The sequence below is a fragment of the Typopeltis vanoorti genome, chromosome 4 (genome assembly GCF_054136105.1).
Source record: "Typopeltis vanoorti isolate ZY-2024b chromosome 4, IOZ_Tvanoo_1.0, whole genome shotgun sequence".
Lineage (NCBI taxonomy): Eukaryota > Metazoa > Arthropoda > Arachnida > Uropygi > Thelyphonidae > Typopeltis > Typopeltis vanoorti.
Genome location: NC_143552.1, coordinates 142169684 through 142191366, shown reverse-complemented (window position 1 = coordinate 142191366; position 21683 = coordinate 142169684). Strand labels below are relative to the sequence as shown.

Sequence of the window (21683 nt, the reverse complement as noted above, 5' to 3'; positions counted from 1 at the left end):
GTGTGTTGAATTAATAATCAAGTTATTAAAGAAATAGGATATAAGAAAAGCTATGGAAAGGGTATCGATTTGATAAAACAGTTATTAAGAATAAGAGACAGATAGCATCAAGTAAATTGTTAATTAAAGATCGAAATGCAACTGCATTGGATTGAGGGATAAGAGTTACAGAATGATGAAATAGAAAACACACACACACACACACACACACACACATACACACACAATAAGAGCCTGAATATTAGCTAATTCATTATTATTACATTGATTTCAGTTTTATGCACTTATTCTGAATAAACTCTCATAGAGAGGGGAGAAAACAAAAAAGAAACAAAGTAGTCATAGAGTTCATCTGATTAGGGATTTCTTAAACTCCCTAATCATATTTCTGTATTAGGCTTTGTTGACTTCGTTTCTTATGAAAGGAATAGGTTATTTATTAACGCTTTTTGATGGTAAATAAGTATACTATTCCTGTATCTTTTCTTTTTATGCATTTGGCATTACTTCTTTTCTATCTACTTTTCTGGTAAGCAGAATGTTTACATATTATCAGATTTTAAGAACAGAGTAGTCTTCCATAGATATTAACTATCTAAGTGATAAAGCATTTTAACTGAAGGGGGATGAATTTTATTAGTTCCCTACGTTGGGTTTTATTTCCCGGAAACTCAGATTTTTCGTTCAGCAAAACAGACAAACCAACCAAAAGAACACACACACACATACCATTAACAGGCATAAATACACTGGTCTAGTCTCATAGCCATAGCTGCTTCTGCTGGAATTCAAAACAACCACTGCATAAGCTAAGCTGTTTTCGGACATAATTCAAACTAATTCAAACCTTATGTTCACAATTAAAAGTCAAACCAGGCCGATTGTAAATTAATTTCCGAAAATACAAATAAATCCTAAATTAGCGCATGTGGCGCTAATTTAGGATTTATTTTGCAACATTAGGATTTCTAATGTTGCAAACATTTAGAAAGGTCAATATTGCAAGTACTGGTTGACCCTGCAAGCTTATTTAAAGGAAGATATAGACGAAATAAACATTTTAATACTGACTGAAGTATCTACGACAAACGAAGAGGAATCCTCCTACCAAATGCCACACTTCCAACAACACAAACACTGCAGACAAACAAAATGAGGCGGTGGTATAATAATATTTACCAAACATAAACTAGAAGTAACAGAAATAAACTATAAATTAGAATATGCAAAAAACATATGCATCGAAATTAAAAACATCAAACAAGAAAACTCCCTGATATTAAACGCAATATACAGACCACCCAACTTAAGCACCACAAAATTCCTAGAAGAACTAAACAGATGGCTTTCAGCCACGAAAGTAGGCACCTCAAAATACTTGATAATAATAGGAGACATTAATATAAACATTAGGAACATAAATAACAACACAGAACAATATCTAGACCTATTATCGGCATATAACATAACCCCATCCATACAGTCGTATACACGAGAAGAGATAGTCGGAAACACAACAACCTCAACCTGCATTGATCATATAAATATAAGGGCCCCTCCAAACAGCCACACAGCAGCCGTCATAACATGCAAACTAGCAGACCATTATTTCACAGCATTGCAGTTACACACTGAACCAGAACCCATAAAAATCACTGAGACTACAAAGCAGTATCATAGCATTGTAAACGAAGCAATAGTGAACGATGAAATCAGAAAAACAGACTGGATGCTGATAGCATCTTTAGACTCTGCTGAAGCTGTATATAATAATCTTAAACTTGCATTTAACAAAATATATAACAAAGCATTAACAAAAATAAAAATACGCCCCCAAACGAAACAAAATCCATGGATAACAGACAACATACTAACAGACATACAAAGAAAAGATGCCCTATGGAAACAACTTAAGAAGTCGCCGAACAATATCGCCTTAAAAGCTGAATACAAAAGAAAACGGAATCTCCTAACAACCCAGATTAGATCGGCAAAAAGAAACTATTACAGCAACAAATTAACAACAGCTCAGAATGACATAAAGGAAACCTGGCACCTGATTAATGAAATGCTGGACAATATACACAGAACCACTGCCTCAGAAACAATACAACACAGCTTTGCCTGCGACCCCAAATCCCTCAAACAGTTGGCAAACAACTTTAATCAGCACTTCGTGAACTCTGTCCAAAAGCTACAAGAAACAACCTTTCCTCACACAAACGAACATCCTCCACTAGGTCCACGAGAAACCCAGTCGATGTGGTTCCCCACAGTAACAAAAGAAGAACTATCACTGGCAATTCAACAAATTAATCCTAACAAAGGATCGGGGATAGACGGAATCAGACCAAAAGACATCAAGAAACACTCAACCGACCTACTTCCAATTATACAAAAACTGTTAAATAAAATCTTCGAAACGGGACACATACCTGACACACTGAAGACTGCATTAATCACGCCCATACACAAACAGGGAAAAATAAACATAATAAGTAATTACAGACCTATCGCCACGCTGCCTGTAATCAACCAAATCACGGAGCGCATTGTACATCAGAAACTCTCCACATACGTTGAAAAATTTCAAATCATACCCAAAACACAATATGGCTTTCAAAAAAATAAAGGAACAGCAACACTCCTGGAAGATTTCACACATCTAATAAACGCTGCATTGGATAAAAACAGAATAACATTAGTGGTATTCATTGACCTAACAAAAGCATTTGACACACTAACACATAAAACCTTGTTAACGAAACTTACCCATATCGGAATTGGAGGTCGTCTACTCCAGTGGTTTAAAGCATACACGTAAAACAGAAAGCACATCACACGTATAGGATCAGCACACAGCAAAGAGGTACATGTAACCTGTGGAGTACCGCAAGGAGCTGTTCTATCTCCCATTCTATTTAACATATACACACACGACATAAGCCGACTCCCCTAAAACGTAAAATCTTCCAGTATGCAGACGACACTGCCATAGTATCCATTCACAACAATGCAAATATCGCTTACAAAAATATGCAACATGACATCAATCAAATCACTAACTGGTTAACCGAAAACGGCATATATATAAACCCTGGAAAAACAAAGCTAATGATATTCAAAATCCCCCAAACCCTGCCCATAGAAACTAAATATCTCACTATCAAACATTCATCCTCCTATACACAAAGTGCAGAACCTAAAATCACAACCATCACACAGGTGAAAACAACACGCTACCTTGGACTTCACTTCGATGCTGATCAAAGTTGGAATAGCCATACAAACTACCTACATACCAAGCTTAGGATAATAGCAAGCAAACTATACAGATTAAAAGACAGCGCCCCAAACCACATAAAAATACTAATCTATAAAGCATTATGTGAAAACATTTTAAGATATGCAATCACATCATACGCATTCTGCGCAGACTACAGACTTAACAGGCTACAATGGTTGCAAGATAAAATGATAAAACTGATATTCTGGGAACAACCCACTCTTATGCAGGAAGCACGGACAAAACACAAAATATTTAAGGTGAAACACTTACGCCACTACACAGTCATGTTAAAACACTACTACAGCCCAACATATAGAGTAACCAGAACAACATATCAAATAACAAGACCACAGTCAACAAACTACATAACATATAAGTATCATAATCACGACGGCAAAGTCACCCGAAACTTCTATGTACCTGACATGATAAACAAACTGCCGTTCGACAACAGAAACCTAGGAACATACAGAGAGCTAAAACAGGCACTATATAAATATTATAGCGAGAATGAAAATTAGAGCAATTCCTGTTTCTCTCTCCCCCACCACACATGCACACACACACAAACCCATGACAACCCCCCCCCCTCTCAAAAACTATCACTACAAGAACACAAAGAAACAAACACACCATGTCTAAATCCAACCCTATTTGCACAAAAAAAAAGAATAAAAGAAAAAAAAGAAAAAAAAGTTAAACTGTAAAAGCGGTTGAAGTCTTTCAAGCACGACCAACAAACAGTAAAATCAACACCTGGCTTGTGACCACTATAGGAACACAACCATGAAACCACCACCCTCTGTCATCTATTATCTTCCTCAGATAAGCTCTGCTAAGCTTCGAGGAAGAAAATTACTAACTTACAAGTATCTATTATACACACTTGTAATGCGTTATAAATATTATATACATATAATTACTACAGCAACTATGTATGCAATTCATCTGAGACATAAAAAAAAAAAATTCTGTATAATCCTTATTGTAAATACTGTAAATATTATTATTGTATGTAACTTATACTGAGACATAATAAAATGTTTAAAAAATATATATTATTATTATTATTATTATTATTATTATTATTATTATTATTATTTCTTGAATGACTTTTGATTTTGTTGACTGCTGTAATTATATAATGTAATGACCTGTGTAGGTATTCACTCAGTTTGGTAACTAAATGTTTACGGTGAATCGCACAGTGTAGAGTGAATACATTTGGCACCGCCTCTTTGAAATATGCAATAAAATCACGATAGCGCCCTACCATCGCTGGAGCACCATCGGTAGCAGCTCACAAGATATTATTCAGAGGGATTTCTTTTTTAAAAAAAAAAAAAAAAATCCTTCCAATGCTTGAAATATCGATTCTCCTTTAATGTCAGTTAGCATTTTTTAGCAAATAATTCTTGGCAAAATTTTTCTTCTTTTATGTATCGTACTCATGCTAAAAGTAAGGCTTCATTTCCTGGTAAAGTAGACTCATTAAGTTGTATACAGAGCTGGGTATTTTTAAATACTCACCTAATGAGTCTTCCACATACTGAGTCATTTCATCAATTCTTCGTTGCATTGTATTTTTGCTCAAAGGACTTTTCTTGATAACATCAGAGGCTGACTTGTGCAGAACAGTGCGCCTAACCTCACTAGCAGCTGGTAGGATTAACTCGTCGCCAACATTATGCAGTTTTCCAGATTTAACAATCAGTAAGGAAATGTTGTAAGAAGCGCGCAACCCATCATCATCATCTAGTTTGGATGCTGCTGAAAACATACCTGTCAATGTTGGTTGTTTCAAAAATAGTTCGTTAAGTTCTTGAAAATACCATAAATCCTTATTTTTTTTTTTTTATCAGCATGAACTTTTGTCAAATGTTCCTCTAGTCTTGAAGGCTTCATAAATTCATTTGAAAAAACGTTTTGACAAATCAAGCACATCGGTAATGTTTCGTTTGTAGGCGACTGAATAAAGCCGTATTTCAAATATTCGATATTATATTGTCGACATTTCTTCTTGGGTTCAGCCATGATATAGAGGTTCATGAAAATGAGGTTGAAGAGCTCTTGCATAACATGGATAATAATTTGTCAATAGGGTCAGATGGAATATCAGCTCGTTTGCTAAAAAAATGTTCAGCTGAATTGGCTAGGCCTTTCAGTTATACAAATAGGCCTTTCACACATTTGTATAACTTGAGTCTCAGCTCAGGAATTGATACCACAGGAATGGAAGGAATGTATGATAGTTCCATTGCACAAGGGTGGTGCAAAAACCGATGTGTCTAACTACCAACCTATTAGTACTTTTGGAGTGGCAGTGAAGATTTTAGAGAAGTTAGTAAGAACTCGCATACAGAAATGGGTAAACAAGCATTCTATACTCTGCAGGGAACAGCATGGGTTTACTAAAGGAAGGTCATGTTTTAGCAATTTGCTCATATTTTATAACAATGTTACGGCCGAGTTGGATAAAGGAAATGGATACACTATGATAATGTTGGATTTTTCTAAGGCATTCGATAGGATACCACACGATAAGCTGTTGCGTAAACTGGAGAATATGGGATTGGAATATAATCTATTGACTTGGATCAGATGATTGACAGACAGATATCAAAAAGTGGTATACATGAGTGCGAATCTGCCAGATTTAAGGTAACCAGTGGTGTACCTCTGGGTTCAGTCCTTGGGCCATTATTATTCGATCTATACATTAATGACATCAAGCAGGGTCTATCATCAGATTGGCAATTGTTTGTTGGTGAAGATGCGAAGATAGGCAGGGAAATCAGGGATGCTACTGACATTCAGCAATTACAAAATGATTTGAATAGACTGGAAATTTGGGCAAACGAAATTGACTGTCAGTTTAATGTTAGTAAGTGTAACGTTATGCACTTTGGCGTGATTAGAGTTCCAGCGGCATTTAATATTAGCGGGGTTATGGTAGAAGAAACTGAAGAGGCAAGGGATCTTGGTGTATTGGTGGACAGGAATTGAAAGTTCAAAGGTCACATAGCAAACGTTGCAAACACAACTCAGAGGATAATTGCTATGTTGAAGCGAATCTTGACATATAAGGATAAGGAAGTAATTTTGCCTCTTTATAAGTCTTTGATAAGACCACATCTGGATTACTGTGATAATGGATTACTGTTTCCAAGGGGATAAATAAGCTGTGGAAAGGGTGCAAAAAAGAGTTACAAAGATTATATCCGTATTATGGAAGGCGGGTAGAGAACACGGGGGCATCCATGGAAGTTAAGGTTGTTCTCAGTCAAGAAAGGGGTAAGAGCTAAGTTTTTCTCTCAGAGAGCAGTGAGGTGAGTGGAATAATTTCCCCTTAAGGGTAGTGAGTGCATCTAGTGTAAATGAATTTAAGGGAAGGTATGATAACTGGGATGGGTAATTTACAGCCTCCCTCGATGAGTCCTTGACTCCCTGGAGGTCTCAGATGATAATAATAATAATAACAATAATAATAACAATAAAGATTATCTGTAAAAAAAAAAGTTAAATTTACAAAATTGCTAGAATGCAATTTCTCACGTACCTTAACCAAATTATTTTTACAACAAAAGGTATAAAATACTCAAGTGATACCTGCTGTTTTATTGGAACAACAATAATTTGTTTCGTGTGTAATCCGTGTAAGGTACCAACTAGGTATCGAATATGCACTGAATTCACACAGTTCAGAAACAATCTAAAACTGATTTCATAGGCCTCACGTATTTATAGTATTATACAGTGAACAAGTCATAACATGCACACGTTCCTGCCGATGCGTACTGGACTTGTAAAATCCCGATCACTTGAAAGGGCCCGCCCGATAACACTTTTCTAGTTAAAAGACCTGTCGTCGGACTTCAACGCCGATCGGCTGTAATTTGCATTTTGTACGTTTCCTTGGAAAATAAAGCAACCATTACGACTTTTACTTTATACCATCAACATTTTTGATGATAAATTTTTTCAGTACCTAATTTTTGTCCTTTTTGTTTTCACTGCCGCCTTACTTCAATTCAACGCTCCCTTTTGCTCATGAGGCCACTACCTCCCCCCGGTTACAGGAAAATTCACCGAAAAGCCATTTCATCGAAAAACAATTCACCGAAAATTTAAAATTTCGATAATGTTATGGTAAAAGTAATCCATTTAAAACAAAAACTGAACTATGCAGACAGCTTCTTGTACCAACAACTTCTACTAATTCCGCTAAGTCAGAGAGATTTTGTAATACAGTACATAATTTGGACACGTTATTTCTTTGTCGCCCCGAATATAGCTGAACTGAAAACTGGAACGGTTCGACATTTTCTTGTAAAAGTTTCAAATACCGAATCTGAGTAAAATTCATCCCAAAATAATTGCTGTATTGAAGTCGCATATTACTACTAGCAGTAATAATAATAATGGAGCTTGCGTAGTTTAGTCAGTATAAACGAAGCCGTTTAGTTAGAAAGACCTGAGTAGTTGGATGCCATTTAGGCATAATTTTTATCAGTCCTGTTCTGCTAAAGGTAAGTTAGCAGGCATAATATAGATACGGCTGGGCTTTTCTTCTGAAAACAGGCAAATCAGTCCCATAAGCAGACATGAAACAGTTATCTGACAAGAAAGACTATAAGAACAATATTGTTCTATAATTTTTCCCTATGAAAGTAGCATTGTAATCTCTTTATTCACGGTTCAGGTTTTGTTCTAAATGGATCCATTTTCGAAAATTTTAAATTTTCGGTGAACTGTTTTTTCGATCAATTGCATTTTCGATGAACTGCTTTTTTGATGAATTGTTCATTCGATGAATTGCCTTTTCGATGAATTGTCTTTCGAGGAATTGCCTTTTCGATGAACTCTCCGGATGCCCTCCCCCCCAGATCGTTCCAGCTCCCCCAAGGGAGCGGTACTACCCATTTCGTCTATACTATAGATGAAGCTCTTTGGTCGGAAAGACCTGAGTTCGATTCCCGTCAGTGACGTGAGAAACCTTTATCTGGTCTCTTTCGACGAAAGGTGAGTTAGCCAGTCTCATACAGATATGTAGGGAATTTTTTTCCTCCGGAAACTCGGGTTTTTCGTCCCCCAGAACAGGCAAACCGTCCCTGTGAACACACACGGATTATAGTCATTAATACATCCCAGCCATTTGCTGGTCTCGAACCTATAAAATTGGAGGGGTTGAGGAAAGCAATGGTGAACTACTCTATAAAAAAATCTTACCAGGAACACTTTGTGGGTCATGCCTACAAAGTCACCTAGGGTCGGAATATATATATATATATATATATATATATATATATATATATATATATATATATATATATATATATATATATATACATAAATAACGTTAGTACTCAATAAAATACAACTGTGAATCTCTAATTCCATTAAATGTAATTTAAAAATAGCGCAGGTTACAAAACTGCATTCATTTTCTGACAATAAGATGTACCAAGTTATACTAAAATATTCATTTCAAAAGTTTGCAATAGAAACCAATCAACGTATTGAACAACAGCAGTATTGTGAGAACATTAAAGGGGAAAAAATTACATTATCTCCTAAAGGACGTAATTGCAAGTTTATTCTGTTTTTGTTGCCATTAATTTAAACATGCAATTTTATATTCTACTTTTTCCGTTTTGTTTTTCCACACATTTTATTTACACACATATTCATTACACACATATTCATTTCATACATCTTTCACTTTTTACATGGTCAGAATTTATATAATTCAAAAAGAGGTTTATGAACAAACATGACTTTTATTTATTATTTTTTTAGAAACAGCTCATGAAAGTAAACTTTTCTGCAAATAATTTATACTTCGCGTTACAATTAAGAGAAATAAAACAAAAATAAGATCTTGTCAACATAGATTTGCATACAAATAAAAATATGAAGACAAATTAGACCATCAAGTTATGCGAGATAATTTAGCAAAAATAAATCTCTTTTTTTTCGAGTTCTCAGATTAATTACTTGACTAAAAACATTCTCGCAAAGTCTGCCATAGTTGCGAGAATGTTCGTGTTATGTTAGAAAATATTGCAATTATTTCACGATTAAAAAAAATGAAATTAGTACGCCAATCTAATTAAATGTTTTTCAATAGAGGTTAACATTTATTAGTGCAAAATCCTATACTCTCACTTGAAGAGACTAGAAATCAACAGTGGCCAAATACATACTAATTTTATACATACTTCATATAGTTTAGCCAATAATAGACTATTTGCATCAATTAATCACTTTGATGAGTTACCCTTGATAACGCGCTGTAGTGTGAAACGCATTCTGATACCGAGATTAAGGAAATATATAATTGGCTGAAATTAAGCACACGATCTTTCAAACAGAACAGACACATTTCCTCCCGCTTCGTCGCTTATTGTTTTTCACGAATGTATTTTCATATACATGTATAGAAGAAAGAGTGCCATCTGGCGGAGAAAAAGGGAGAGAAGAGATTATTCTAGAAAATATTAATGGAATTAATGAAAATATTAATCCTGAAAGCTCACGAATATGAATCATACAATTGAATAGTTTATTTATGTTTTTTTATTTATTTTTGTAGTACGCTGACTGATTCGAAGTCTGAGAAACGTTTTTATTTTAGTTGTAAAACGTCTTTTTTAATTATTAAATTTTAATAATTTTAATAAATTTTAATAAGAGTGAAAGAAACAGAAGGAAATATAAATAAAATATGATAAAATTTAGAAAACAAACAAAAGAACAGTGAGGGTACACACATGCACGCAAGTAATATATATACACTCTGTTGACAAAAGTATTTGGTCGCCTTACGTGCCATACAAATTTCCGATCCTACCACATGCAAATATTCAGGGAGCGTCTGAGTAAGACTGGTAATAAAAGATGGGATGTGCTGCATGTTTTGCACTGTACTCAATGTCAACATATCACGTTCAGCTGAACTGACAGACTTCCAACGTGGGATGGTAGTTGGGTGTCACATCAGTGGTCTTTCTGTCCGTGACATTGCCATCGGTCTCAATTTTCTGAAATCCGCCTTGCAGTAGCTTACATCATTCATAATGGAAAGTCGATGGTGCTACCACAGCGGGAGAACGACTTGTAAGGCCATCGACACTCGATGACCAAGATGGACGAGCTCTGTCTCGGAATGTTCCAGCATCCTGCAGGTCATCAGCGGTGGATCTTGCAGTCAACCTGGGACATCTGTGAGCACTAGAACTGTCCGCAGAGAGTTGCATGCCTTAGGTTACCACGGCAGAGCTATTGCGAAAAAAAGTCATACGTCATCCTCTCCTGCTCAACGCAAATGACGTTTGGGCTGGTGTCTTCATCAATGAGGATTGGTCCATTGATGGGAGTGCCCCAAACTATGACGCCTATCTGGACACCTGCACAACTTCATGCTTCCGATGCTGTGGAAGTACTTCGACAGCGACTCTTGCATAATAACATGCAATGCATGCCCGAGATGGCTTTCCACAAAACAATGTTGAAGAGTTGGACTGGCCAGCTTATAGTCGACACATGACCTCATCGAACATCTTTGGGACGAATTAGAACGGCGAATTCACTGCAGATCACAGTGGCCATCATCAGCATCAGCAATGGAGCTAGCTTTGCGCGAGGAATTGAAGAATATTCCTGTTGCAAGAGATCAGAAATGGGTTAAATGCATGCCCTAAAAAGTAGCTGCTGTCATTCAGACCAAAGGCAGTCACACTCGGTACTAGAAATGTAATTAACATGCATTTTTGACCACAACTAGGTGTACAAATACTTTGGTCAACATAGTGTATATACAGACAAATGCATATATACAATGTACACCGCCCCCCCACCAGAATTTGACAAGGAAGTGATCAGAAGTATATAGAGAGAAAGAGAAGGATAACAAGATGGGCAAAGAGGGAGGGAGGGAGAAAGGGAGACACAAAGAGAGAGAGAGAGAGAGACAGTTACGAGAAGGAGAAATTAGACGGATAGAGAGAGAGAAGGATAGTTTTTTCCTTCTTTTCACATGACCGTCACTGAGCAGTGTGGGGTGTTATGGAGTGCCACCATGTACGACACGTGCTCACCACCTAAAGTCCGCGGTGTGTAGCTCAGGGGAGTCATTTTGCAGCTTTCCTGAATTACCGACAGTGTGCCCAATGGGCAAGTAGCGCCGTAAACTGGTGTTTTGGAGCAGGCGCCGTGCACTCATTGGCCTGTATGCTCCTCGGCTCGACTACTTCGCCTTTTCTGCTTTAATTTATCTGCCTAATCCCGTCGCTCCTCGAGACTCTCGATTCCTCTTTCTTTCCTCCTCTATTTCCCGTCGCCCCAGAGGCATTTATTGTCACGCGCTACTTCCTGCCACCGCCTTTCTCCTGAGAACTTTGCACTAATTACACATTTTGTTTTATTTACATTCCCCGTCTACGACAAACTACGTTTCGGCTCGTCTTACGTTCGCCGGAAATGAGAAACCACATACACATGTTTCGGAAGAGAGAGAGAGAGAGAGAAAGAAAGAAGAATAGATGCACAAAGACAGAACAACAGGGAAAGTAAATTAAACAAGAGTAAACAGCTTTTCTCTCTTAATTTTCTCGTCTCTCCATCTTCCTGTCTTTCTTTTTTTTCCCCCTTCCTTAATTCCGTTTCTTCTCTTTCCCTTGATATTTCTTGTCCTTTCTTTATGTTTCTCTTCTTCTTCTTCTTCTTCTTCTTTCTTTTCTTCTACTCTCACTATTCCTCTCAACTTTTTTACTTCGTGCCTTCTGCTTGTCCGATTTACTTGTTCTGTGTGTTCGAATCATTGTGTTGATTTCTCCTTCTCTCTCTCTCTCTCTCAAAAATACAAACAGCACACATTTTTTTCTTTCGTTCTATGTGTATCTCTTCATTAATTCACCGATTAGTTTAGAAGATTCCGTATTTTGTTATCTGAACTGCCTTGATAAATGCAAAGATGTAAGCTCGTGGTATAATCAGCAAGAAAGAAAAAAAAATTGAGAAGGGGGGGAATAGAAATAGTACTTAGAAAATGGCAAAACATTTCCTCTCAATTTTTGTCGCAGAACTATTTTCAGCATTCATAGAGATCATACTGAATGAATAAAAGAAGAGCATTGCAATCGTCATAACCCCTCACTACACTGATTTACAAAACCAAACGTTTATCCCTTCTTTTTTTGTTACAATTATAACCAACATATTAATCTAAGTCAAATCACATTCTGCGACAAAGCATTAATGATCTTCGTAATAAGCATATCTATGTTCATTTAGCAGAGAAACCTATTGATCAAAGCACCATCTTATTGGTTGACTTCTGTTCTTTTTAATTGGATGGACAGTTTCATCTGTGGTCGTTCACTCCGTGTCGTAATCATGGTGGATGATTTTCTCTCTTTGATTTCCACCAGTCGTGGAGTCATCCACTGCTCCAATACTCACGCCACTCTCTTCCTTCAAACAATAAATGAACTTCTCCCACTCATCCCGATTCCTATCTTGCTGATGACAGTAAATTTTTTTTTTCCTTTTGATTTTACAAACCTTGTAGTGTCCAACCATCTTAACTTGTCGATCTTCCAAAAGCAATGCTTAAATTAAACCATACCGGTACTTGTCAGACTCCATTATAGGTGAGAAAACCCTGCCAATTTGAATGTTACCAAAATACTCTCCTGTCTTATTTCATACAAGGATGACCACACTTCGCTTCTCTTAATTTTGATAATATCCAGATCTGAGAACGTCGGAGTTCTCTTGGAATGATCTGCACTAGCTCTTAATGGCACAAACACGTCGCATCCGGATTCTCCTCAATCTCCAAACAACTAGGCGTCCTTTTCAGCTCAATACAAGTTTTAAAGCAATATAGAAATCGAGCTAATCAGATACTTTCACATTTAGAAAGGTGAACCAAAGATCTTCCAAAAAACACTTCACACTATCCACGAATAAAATAATCTGATAATAGATGACTCCGCTTTCAAATATCATGGCCACAACTGGTTTATCACCATTCCTTCATTTTCCTTTAACTCTATAAATACACGAGTATCTGCAGATCAACATCCTTCACTGTCCAACTTCAAAACTTACACTACAAACTTTACATCCTCCTCTTCTATTTCCATCTATCTATTCTCTGATCAGGCTGTTTTTTCGTAAAAGAATTATGATCTCCAGCTGTTCAACAACCCGTCAAAACGTTCCTTCTTTGTTTTCAGTCATGTTCTTAATCATAATATTAATTTTAATTCGTAAATGAATTGTTTATTCAGTGTTATAATAATACTGCAAGTGTTTACAGATAATGAAACGTTTAAAATCCGTTTCAGGTGTGCTGTGGTTGGCAGAAGTGCTGGTCATTGTTTTGCTTCACACTTCCATATCAGAGAACAGGATGAAGTGCTTATGAAAAATCCACGCATGCGTACAATCACAAAGCAACGTCGATGTTTTACTTTAGAATGACAGCCTTTAAAAATATAATTTTGTTTTCAGCCATTCTTTGCATAAGAGAAAAAAGAAAATATTATATTGAAATCATTAATAATAAAATACTATGCCAAGCTTTGGGGTCAATCAAATGACAGAGCACACACACACACACACACTCTTCAGATTTTATCCGTCCGTCATCAAAGAATTTCTGCAGTACCCACTACTACAGGGAATTCGGTTGTTTGATGTGATCTGTCACAGAGTGCTACTCCGTCGATAAAACTCTTGGGGGATTAGGGACTTAAGGATCCACTTGATAATGCGTGATCAAAAGACTACATGTGAAAAAGGACGCTGACCTTCCCCATCTAATAATGACGATCACAGGCTTCTGATGGAGTCGATACACGTGTTCGTACATTATCGACGAGGGAAAGCGGCCAGTTGGAATACGAGCCATTCCCACCCCCCATAATCTCTTATCCTCAAGGGATCTGTTGCTGCGCGTGCGTTGGCAACTGTTTCGCTGCTAATGAGTAAAAACAACTGAAACCACTCTATGTTTCATAAGTACTCCATAAAACATTTGTTTTCTTTGTCTACACAATATAAGATAATATGTTTCATAAGTACTCCATAAAACATTTCTTTTCTTTGTCTATATCTACACAATATAAGATAATATGGTTAGTTATATTTTTTCGAATAAAACATAATTTTTTAAACGAATAAAACATAATTTTCATTCAGAATTAAACAAATTAGTGCTTCTGCATGCCCAATTTACTTAGAATTTTATTATGCTATTTTTATACAGATGTTGGAATATTTTTTAAATAATATTTTTAAAATTTAGATTAAAACAGTATATTTTTTATTTTTATTTTATTTTATCTTATTTTATTTGATAATATATATATAATATAAAATCATAATAATAATAAATAATATAATATAAATATAATAAATGAAATTATCTGTTATCCATAAGTTTACTCTTTGTGTAATTTTCCAAAACCTACTTCGAATAAAAGGGAAACAGTATTTATTGTAATAGCACAAGATAGGACATCAAACAATTTACAATGGAATATGTTGAGTTGTTTTAAAAAGAAAAATAGCATCTTCACTCTTTGCTTAATGACCTGTTCGTACAGTAGAATAGCAATTATGGGAAAAGCATGGTACGAACTGTCAATATACATTCTATTAGCTCGTTTAGTGTATGCTATCATGTTGCCGATTGGATATTGAATTTCAATTTCTGAGTCATCTCTACTTAAGCCTAAAAAAAAAAAAAGAACGATAAATGCTCCATAGAGCAAAAGCCAGCAATATTTTAAATTTGATCCTTCTTTTTCCAAGACATTATGCATACGCCTTAACAGACATCGTTATTGATCTTTTGGCCAGCCACAAACACAAAAAAACGACGCTTTGGGTTCGAGGTTAAAGACATTATGAAGCTGAGGGAGATTGTAAGTTAAAATAGACTAAACACTGTAATTCGTTTACTTGAACCAAAGCGATTTCTTTGTGTGTATAAGAAAGAAAGAGTCGATTAGCGTAAAAACTTGTCAAACTGGATAATTAATTTATTTTCGCTGACGACTCGGGCATTGGCGGAATTTGCAGTTAAAAGACAGCATCGAAATCAGTTAGAGCGGTAAAAATGGAAATACAAAGTTTCGATATATTTTTGATCATATTCTTCGTTTTTCCTCCACTAGAGGGAACTAAAAACTGTCTCAGTAAAAGAGTAACCATGGTAATGGCCACGTGATCACAATGCACAATGCATGCCTAATTGTAAATTGCAAGTGGTTAAAAATTATTGATATTGGGAAAATATTAAACTTAACAATACTTTAAAAAAAAAAAACTATTGCCGATCGTTAGCTTTGAAAAGGAGTTAATTTCGCAATGCTCGAACTAATTTAAATGATAATCTAGTTCTGTTAAAAAAAATAACTGAGGAAAGGGAGTTTCCGGACAAAAACTCAAACCATCTTTGTAAGAAAACCTCATATGCCTTTTACTGCAGAAATAAACAATTACTGAATCGCCTAAGAAAGCTATTAAAACACAGCGCAGTGTTGGCAGTTAGTTATTTCTTTATCCCCCCAAGGCATATGCACACGCAGGACAGGTTGTCAACTTCATAAGCTACGTTCTGTTATCGGGTCCCGATGTACAGTAAAGTGGAGCGCCTTACTTCATCCATCACGCCACCTCACGATGTCACAGGCGATGGGTGGAGAGGACCGCCACGAAATGATCGATTGCACCAACTAAACAACAAAAATAAAGGACTCACTACTGTTCTTCGCCGAGAGTTTTCAAAATAACGTATTTTCTTCAGCCTACTGAACTAGAAAGAGTAACACTTAATTAGCATTTTACACGACACCAAATAATCTCTTTATTTCGGTCATTATGTGTCAGAAGCACGTCCAGCTACACCCTTAATCCCCTAACGTTGTAGACCTGTTTGGCTCGGAAACTAATGAAAAATCCCTTCAGCTAGTTATATATTTACATGCTTTTAATATTTATAGCCGCTCTCTCTTTCTCTGTCATCATACAGACTCCCACTTTCTGCCTTGCTTTGTCTCTCATTACAAGAATGCCTTTTCTCTCCTCGTCTTTCACTTTTGCCTCACTTCTTCTTACTGTTTCTGTCTTATTTTCTCTATTTCTTTGCCAGTAACCATCTTTCTTACTTGTATCTTTTCCCCTTTCTCTTTCAATTGTCTTTTCTCTCTCTTTTCTGTTTTACGCTCTTTTTCTTTCTGTCTTCTTTTTTTCTGTTTCTTTACAATCTCTCTCTCTCTCTGTCCCCTTCTGTCTTATATTCTTTCTTTTTCTGTATTTGTTTTCAATTTCCTTAACTTTCCTGTTTTTATCCCTCTCTCTCTCTCTCTCTCTCTCTCTCTGTGTGTGTGTGTGTGTGTGTGTGTGTGTGTGTGTGTGTGTGTGTGTGTGTGTGTGTGTGTGTGTGTGTGTGTGTGTGTGTGTGTGTGTGTGTGTGTGTGTGTGTGTGTGTGTGTGTGTGTGTGTGTGTGTGTGTGTGTGTGTGTGTGTGTGTGTGTGTGTGTGTGTACATAAACCTTCTCTCTCTCTCTCTCCCTCTACATAAATCTTTCTCTCTCTCTCTCGTCCTCTCTTCCCTTTTCGAATATTTTTCACTAGGCTTTTATCATTCTATTTCTTTCGTTCTTTCTCACTACTTAAATCTTCTTTTTTCTTTGTTATCACTGTTCTGTCGAATCATCTTTAGTTTAAAATATGAGTTCATTAATACAGTTTTTTTGCTGTTTTGCATTTAAGCTATTGTGAATGTTTCTTTTCTATCTACAGTGAAAGGTTTTAATTGCATTTTCAGTTTGACAAGTAATCTGAAAAACAACATATAAATATCCATAACATACAATCGAATCGAGCATATTAAAAGAAAAAAAAAAGTTAACTCTCAGAAAATTCTCTTTATTCTTCACCAATTGCTCGCCAGAATCATATTTGTAAACAACAACTAAAGTATCCCATTGGAAAAAATTGTACATCCATGAAAAACAAAAGGAAGAAAAGACATGGACTCTAAGACTCAGACGCTACAGGCATTCTTAAATATCCTTTACATTAAATGCACGCTCTGGCTCTCCTCAATGAAATAATGAGAGAAAGAGAAAAAACTCGGAATTATTTTTTGGTTAAGTTCTGAAAGGAATTCATGCAAGTCTGTGATAATAGTTTTCTGCAGTTTTTCTGCTTCACTGCCTCCACTGAAGCGAAATTCTAAAGTTAATCAAGTGTAGGACAAGATTTTTATGACATCTTTCTCATGAATTTTTACCATACTCGATTTTTACTTAGTTTCATATTTGAACACACTCACGTCGATTCCAGATGGAAAAACAAAGACAAAAAAAAAAAAAAAAAAGAGTCAGAATGTATAAGTTTTGAGATGGTAAAGATAACTTGTTTTTTATTTTCTTGTTCGTTTTGTGCAGTGACAGTCATCGTTGAATTCCCAGCATTCATGGCAAATATACGTAAACGGTCAGTATTATTATTATGAATTCTTCGGCTCCGTTAAAATTGCAATTTGCCTTATTCTTTCAACAATGGATAGCATTTAAGAAAGAACGTCACTTGACCTGTACCATATTTACTAATTTACATGCGATTGTACGAAGTAGAATCAGTCAGGTGTCATCACTGCTGCAGTTAGTACAAAGCTCCTTCCCTAGGTGTACCTAGAGCAGAATTCTGCTTGATTATGTGACGTTTATCTAAAAATTATGTTTTGCGTTGCTGAAAATACAGGGTGGCGATAAAATAACGTTCCCTCTTTGGAGGCATCTGTAGCCAAAACCAATAAACGGAATGAGACCGAATTTTATATTGATACTGTTCAAGGCATGGGGAGATGATTTCCGCGAGAAAAAAAAAGTACCAAAAGTCGCCGATAGGGAAAATTTTGGCGCTGGAGGAGCCGAAAACAAGCAGATGATTACATTAAAGGCAGATAAAATGGAATAATATTTATAATAATAATTATACGGATAGAAGCGAAGCATTCTCCGTAAGATTTTCCAGACTGTACCATAAGCCATATCAAGTTTGCGTGTTAAGGCACGAGCGCTTGGGCCAGTATTGCTCCCTGTGGCTTCGAACTCCGCAGTAGCAACGTCTGTTACTGTCTCTTCTTGCACTGCTTTCCGTCTTCTGCCAGGTCTAACTCCTAGTGATTCAGTTTCTTCAAACTTCTTAATCATAGCTATCAGTGCTACAGTTGACATAGGACTTGTACGCAGGTTATGAAGCCTTCTAAATTCCCGATGGGCCGCTACGGCATTGCACTGTTTAAGGTAAAACAACTTAACAAGTAAAGCACGCTGAGGCAAAGTAGTCATTCGAATAACTGCCAGAATGTTTCCAATCCCTTTTTAAGTGGAATTGGTGGCGCTGCTGTCACGTACGCACAGTAAAATTTGCATAATCCTTTTTACCTGCGTTTACTACAAATATCTGACTGCTTTCGGCTCCTCCAGCGCCAAAATTCCCCCAGTCGGCGACTTTTGGTACTAAATCTTTTTTTTTTTTTTTTTTCGAAGAATTCATCTCCCCATGCCTGCGAAAGTCTCAATATACAATGTGGTCTCATTGCGTGTGTTAGTTTTAGCTACAGATACCTCCAAAGAGGGAAAGTTAATTTATGGCCACCCTGTGTATCATCAGACTGAATGGATAATTGTTTCCATTGCAATATTCAGCACATGAAAAATAAGTAATACAGAGTTATTTCAAATAAAGGAATATTTAGTGCCCAAAACGACACGACTATACAGTAGTACTCTCGAGATCTAAAACGTGCCCTTTTCTTATGAATTAAGCCGTCGCTGATGGGAAGTGATAATGTTATTCCAACTCAAAAATAAAAAAATTGTAATTCTTTCAAGACTTTAGAATCTCTTGTAAATGCTCTGAACAATGGCGCGATCCTTGAGCTCATTGTATTGAGCCACTGAGAATGAAACTACTTCAAAGACAACAGCATAGAACAACGGATAAATACCGATGTCTTACAGATGACGGAACTCAGAAACTTTGTAAAATATTATGTTAAACTTGGAAAATATCACACAAAAAATTACAGAAATCTTCAGAAGACACATGAAAACTCTTTAGTACATGCATGTTTTCAAGTCACTTAAAATTTTTTACTGTTCGCTTGCTCCCTTGGAAGTTCTTTGATACATTTAGGCGTTAATGAGCACGTCACATTTTCCTTTGGTAGTTTGTTTGAAGAATACTTTACGAATTATCAAAGTAAACCCAAAGTATTAACATTAGCATCGTTTCTATAGGCTTTTCAAACAGTCCAGTGCAACATTATTATTCACTAGGAAGTAAACGGCTTTCTTAATCAACACACACGTTATTGTAAACCATTTAATGGGGTGTGTTATGCTTCTGTGAGATATTAAAGCATCATTTGACACCTACTGTTATCAACAAAGAAGCTAGCAGACGAGTGAAGAGCTGGTAATTACCATTCTTCTCTGTGATCAGCTTCGTACAATGGTTACTGGTATCCATAGCTGGCAGCTGACAGTGACATGATTTTTGTGCCAAACAATAAACTGAAGGACTTAATTGCTAACTACGTCGGTGTCTCTGGATCAAATCGCCTTTGCTAAATACAAAATAAGAAGAAAATGACCTGCGGTATGTTAGCATCATTGTAGAAATTCTCTGCGAGGAAAAGTTCGATGGCAGAACTAACTTCGTTACTAATTGCACTACTTCCCCAATGCTTTGAAACAAAGTTATTGATCAAAGTTAACATTAATACAAATGGCACAGTGTCTCCATCTAGCGAACTGTGCATTACTTACTCATACTGAACTAATATATATCATCTGATGTGACGTTTTAACTGTCATCCCGGTATCCATCATCTGATGAGATCTAATGATGGCGAAACAAAATTTCTAATTCTTGTTGGTGTACTGTGAGATAAGTCGTAATTTAATATTGCTCATACTGGACATGTGGGTTGTTACTTCCAACGATGGAATCGTTTCTTGAAGGTGTAATGGGGAAATTTACCTGCTGAAGAATCTAGGTTCCAATGAAGGAGCTTTTTTTAAGGCCTAATGAGGGGTATTATCTCCAAGGTAACGTAGTTTCCAAAGACGAGTCTTTTTCCTAAAGATCTAATACAAGGCGCTTACCCTGAGAGTAGAGGCGGAGCCAGCTGGCTACTAGCCAGCATAATGCCAGCCTGGTTGACCGAGTCGTTAACGCTACTATCTGCTCTCCAACCAACAGGCTACAGTTCGAATCCTGCCACGAACAAGGATGTTTGTGTTTGTCGTGGAGGTGAATATTTCATCGCGTTACAAGACCACTTCACTTTTTATAGGAGGCATGAAGTGGCTGAAACTACTTTCAGTTTGGAGACATTGATTGAATTTCAATTCTGTTTAGAACGTCAGGAAGAATCGTCATGTTATTTTACAGCCATTGAATTAGTCGGTCTCATTTGAGTTGGTCCAATGGGAGTGCAGCTGATATTCCTCTTTGGAATCACAGATTTTTCTGTCAAAAACTACAGAAAAAAAAAAAAAACCGGAACATCTGAAGAGCACGCAGTTTCCAAATAATACACGTGGTGGTTCAAGTCCTTAGTTGAGTGCACATCATACTGTTAAGTTCTGATGGACGTCTTGAGAGTTTTGAGATGTTAGTCATTCCTCTGGTAGCATTCAAAACAAGCTCTTTTAACAAATAATTTTCAGATGATAATTACTTACAGTACATCTCTAAAAGACACGTAACCTTTCAAATAATTAATTCAAGTACATCCACTAAAATCTACCTATTAATTCTACACACACACACACACACACACACACACACACACACACACACACACACACACACACACACACACATACACACATAGCACTAACAAACTTTACATTAAGTAGGGATTGGTTTATATTTTCTGCAAAACGATAGGTTTTTTCAAGGATTGGTGCAATTAACATGCTATATATAACGCATATAAGCTCTCCCTCTCTCTCTCTCTCTCTCTCTCTCTCTCATTAATGTACAAATTAAACAACAGAGAACCAAGCACCGCCCCCCAAGATATACCACTAGTGACCAACCTTCTCCTGGACTCAGCTCCTCCATAAACCACTCTTTGATATCTCATAAGCCACTCTCTAATCCAAATCACCAGCTTCTGATCCATACCCATTTGCTCCAATTTATGCAACAGAGTTCCGTGTGGAATCCTGTCAAATCCCTTTGCAAAGTCCAGCAGCATCACCGAGTAAGGATTTCCTTTATCTAACTCCACTGTTACTTTATTATAGAAAGTAAGTTATTAAGGCAACACCTACCCTTCACAGAACCA

General features: G+C 36.5%; 1 protein-coding gene across 1 annotated transcript in view; it reads right to left on the bottom strand.

Annotated features, from left to right (window-relative positions):
• LOC150107729 (zwei Ig domain protein zig-8-like) overlaps nucleotides 1–5069 on the bottom strand; it is a 141419-nt gene extending 136350 nt beyond the window's left edge. Inside the window, exon 1 of the mRNA XM_090392178.1 lies at nucleotides 4820–5069. Coding sequence (XP_090248304.1) covers nucleotides 4820–5069 — 250 coding nt within the window. The remainder of the gene's footprint in view (nucleotides 1–4819) is intronic.
• Between the last annotated feature and the right edge of the window lie 16614 nt (nucleotides 5070–21683).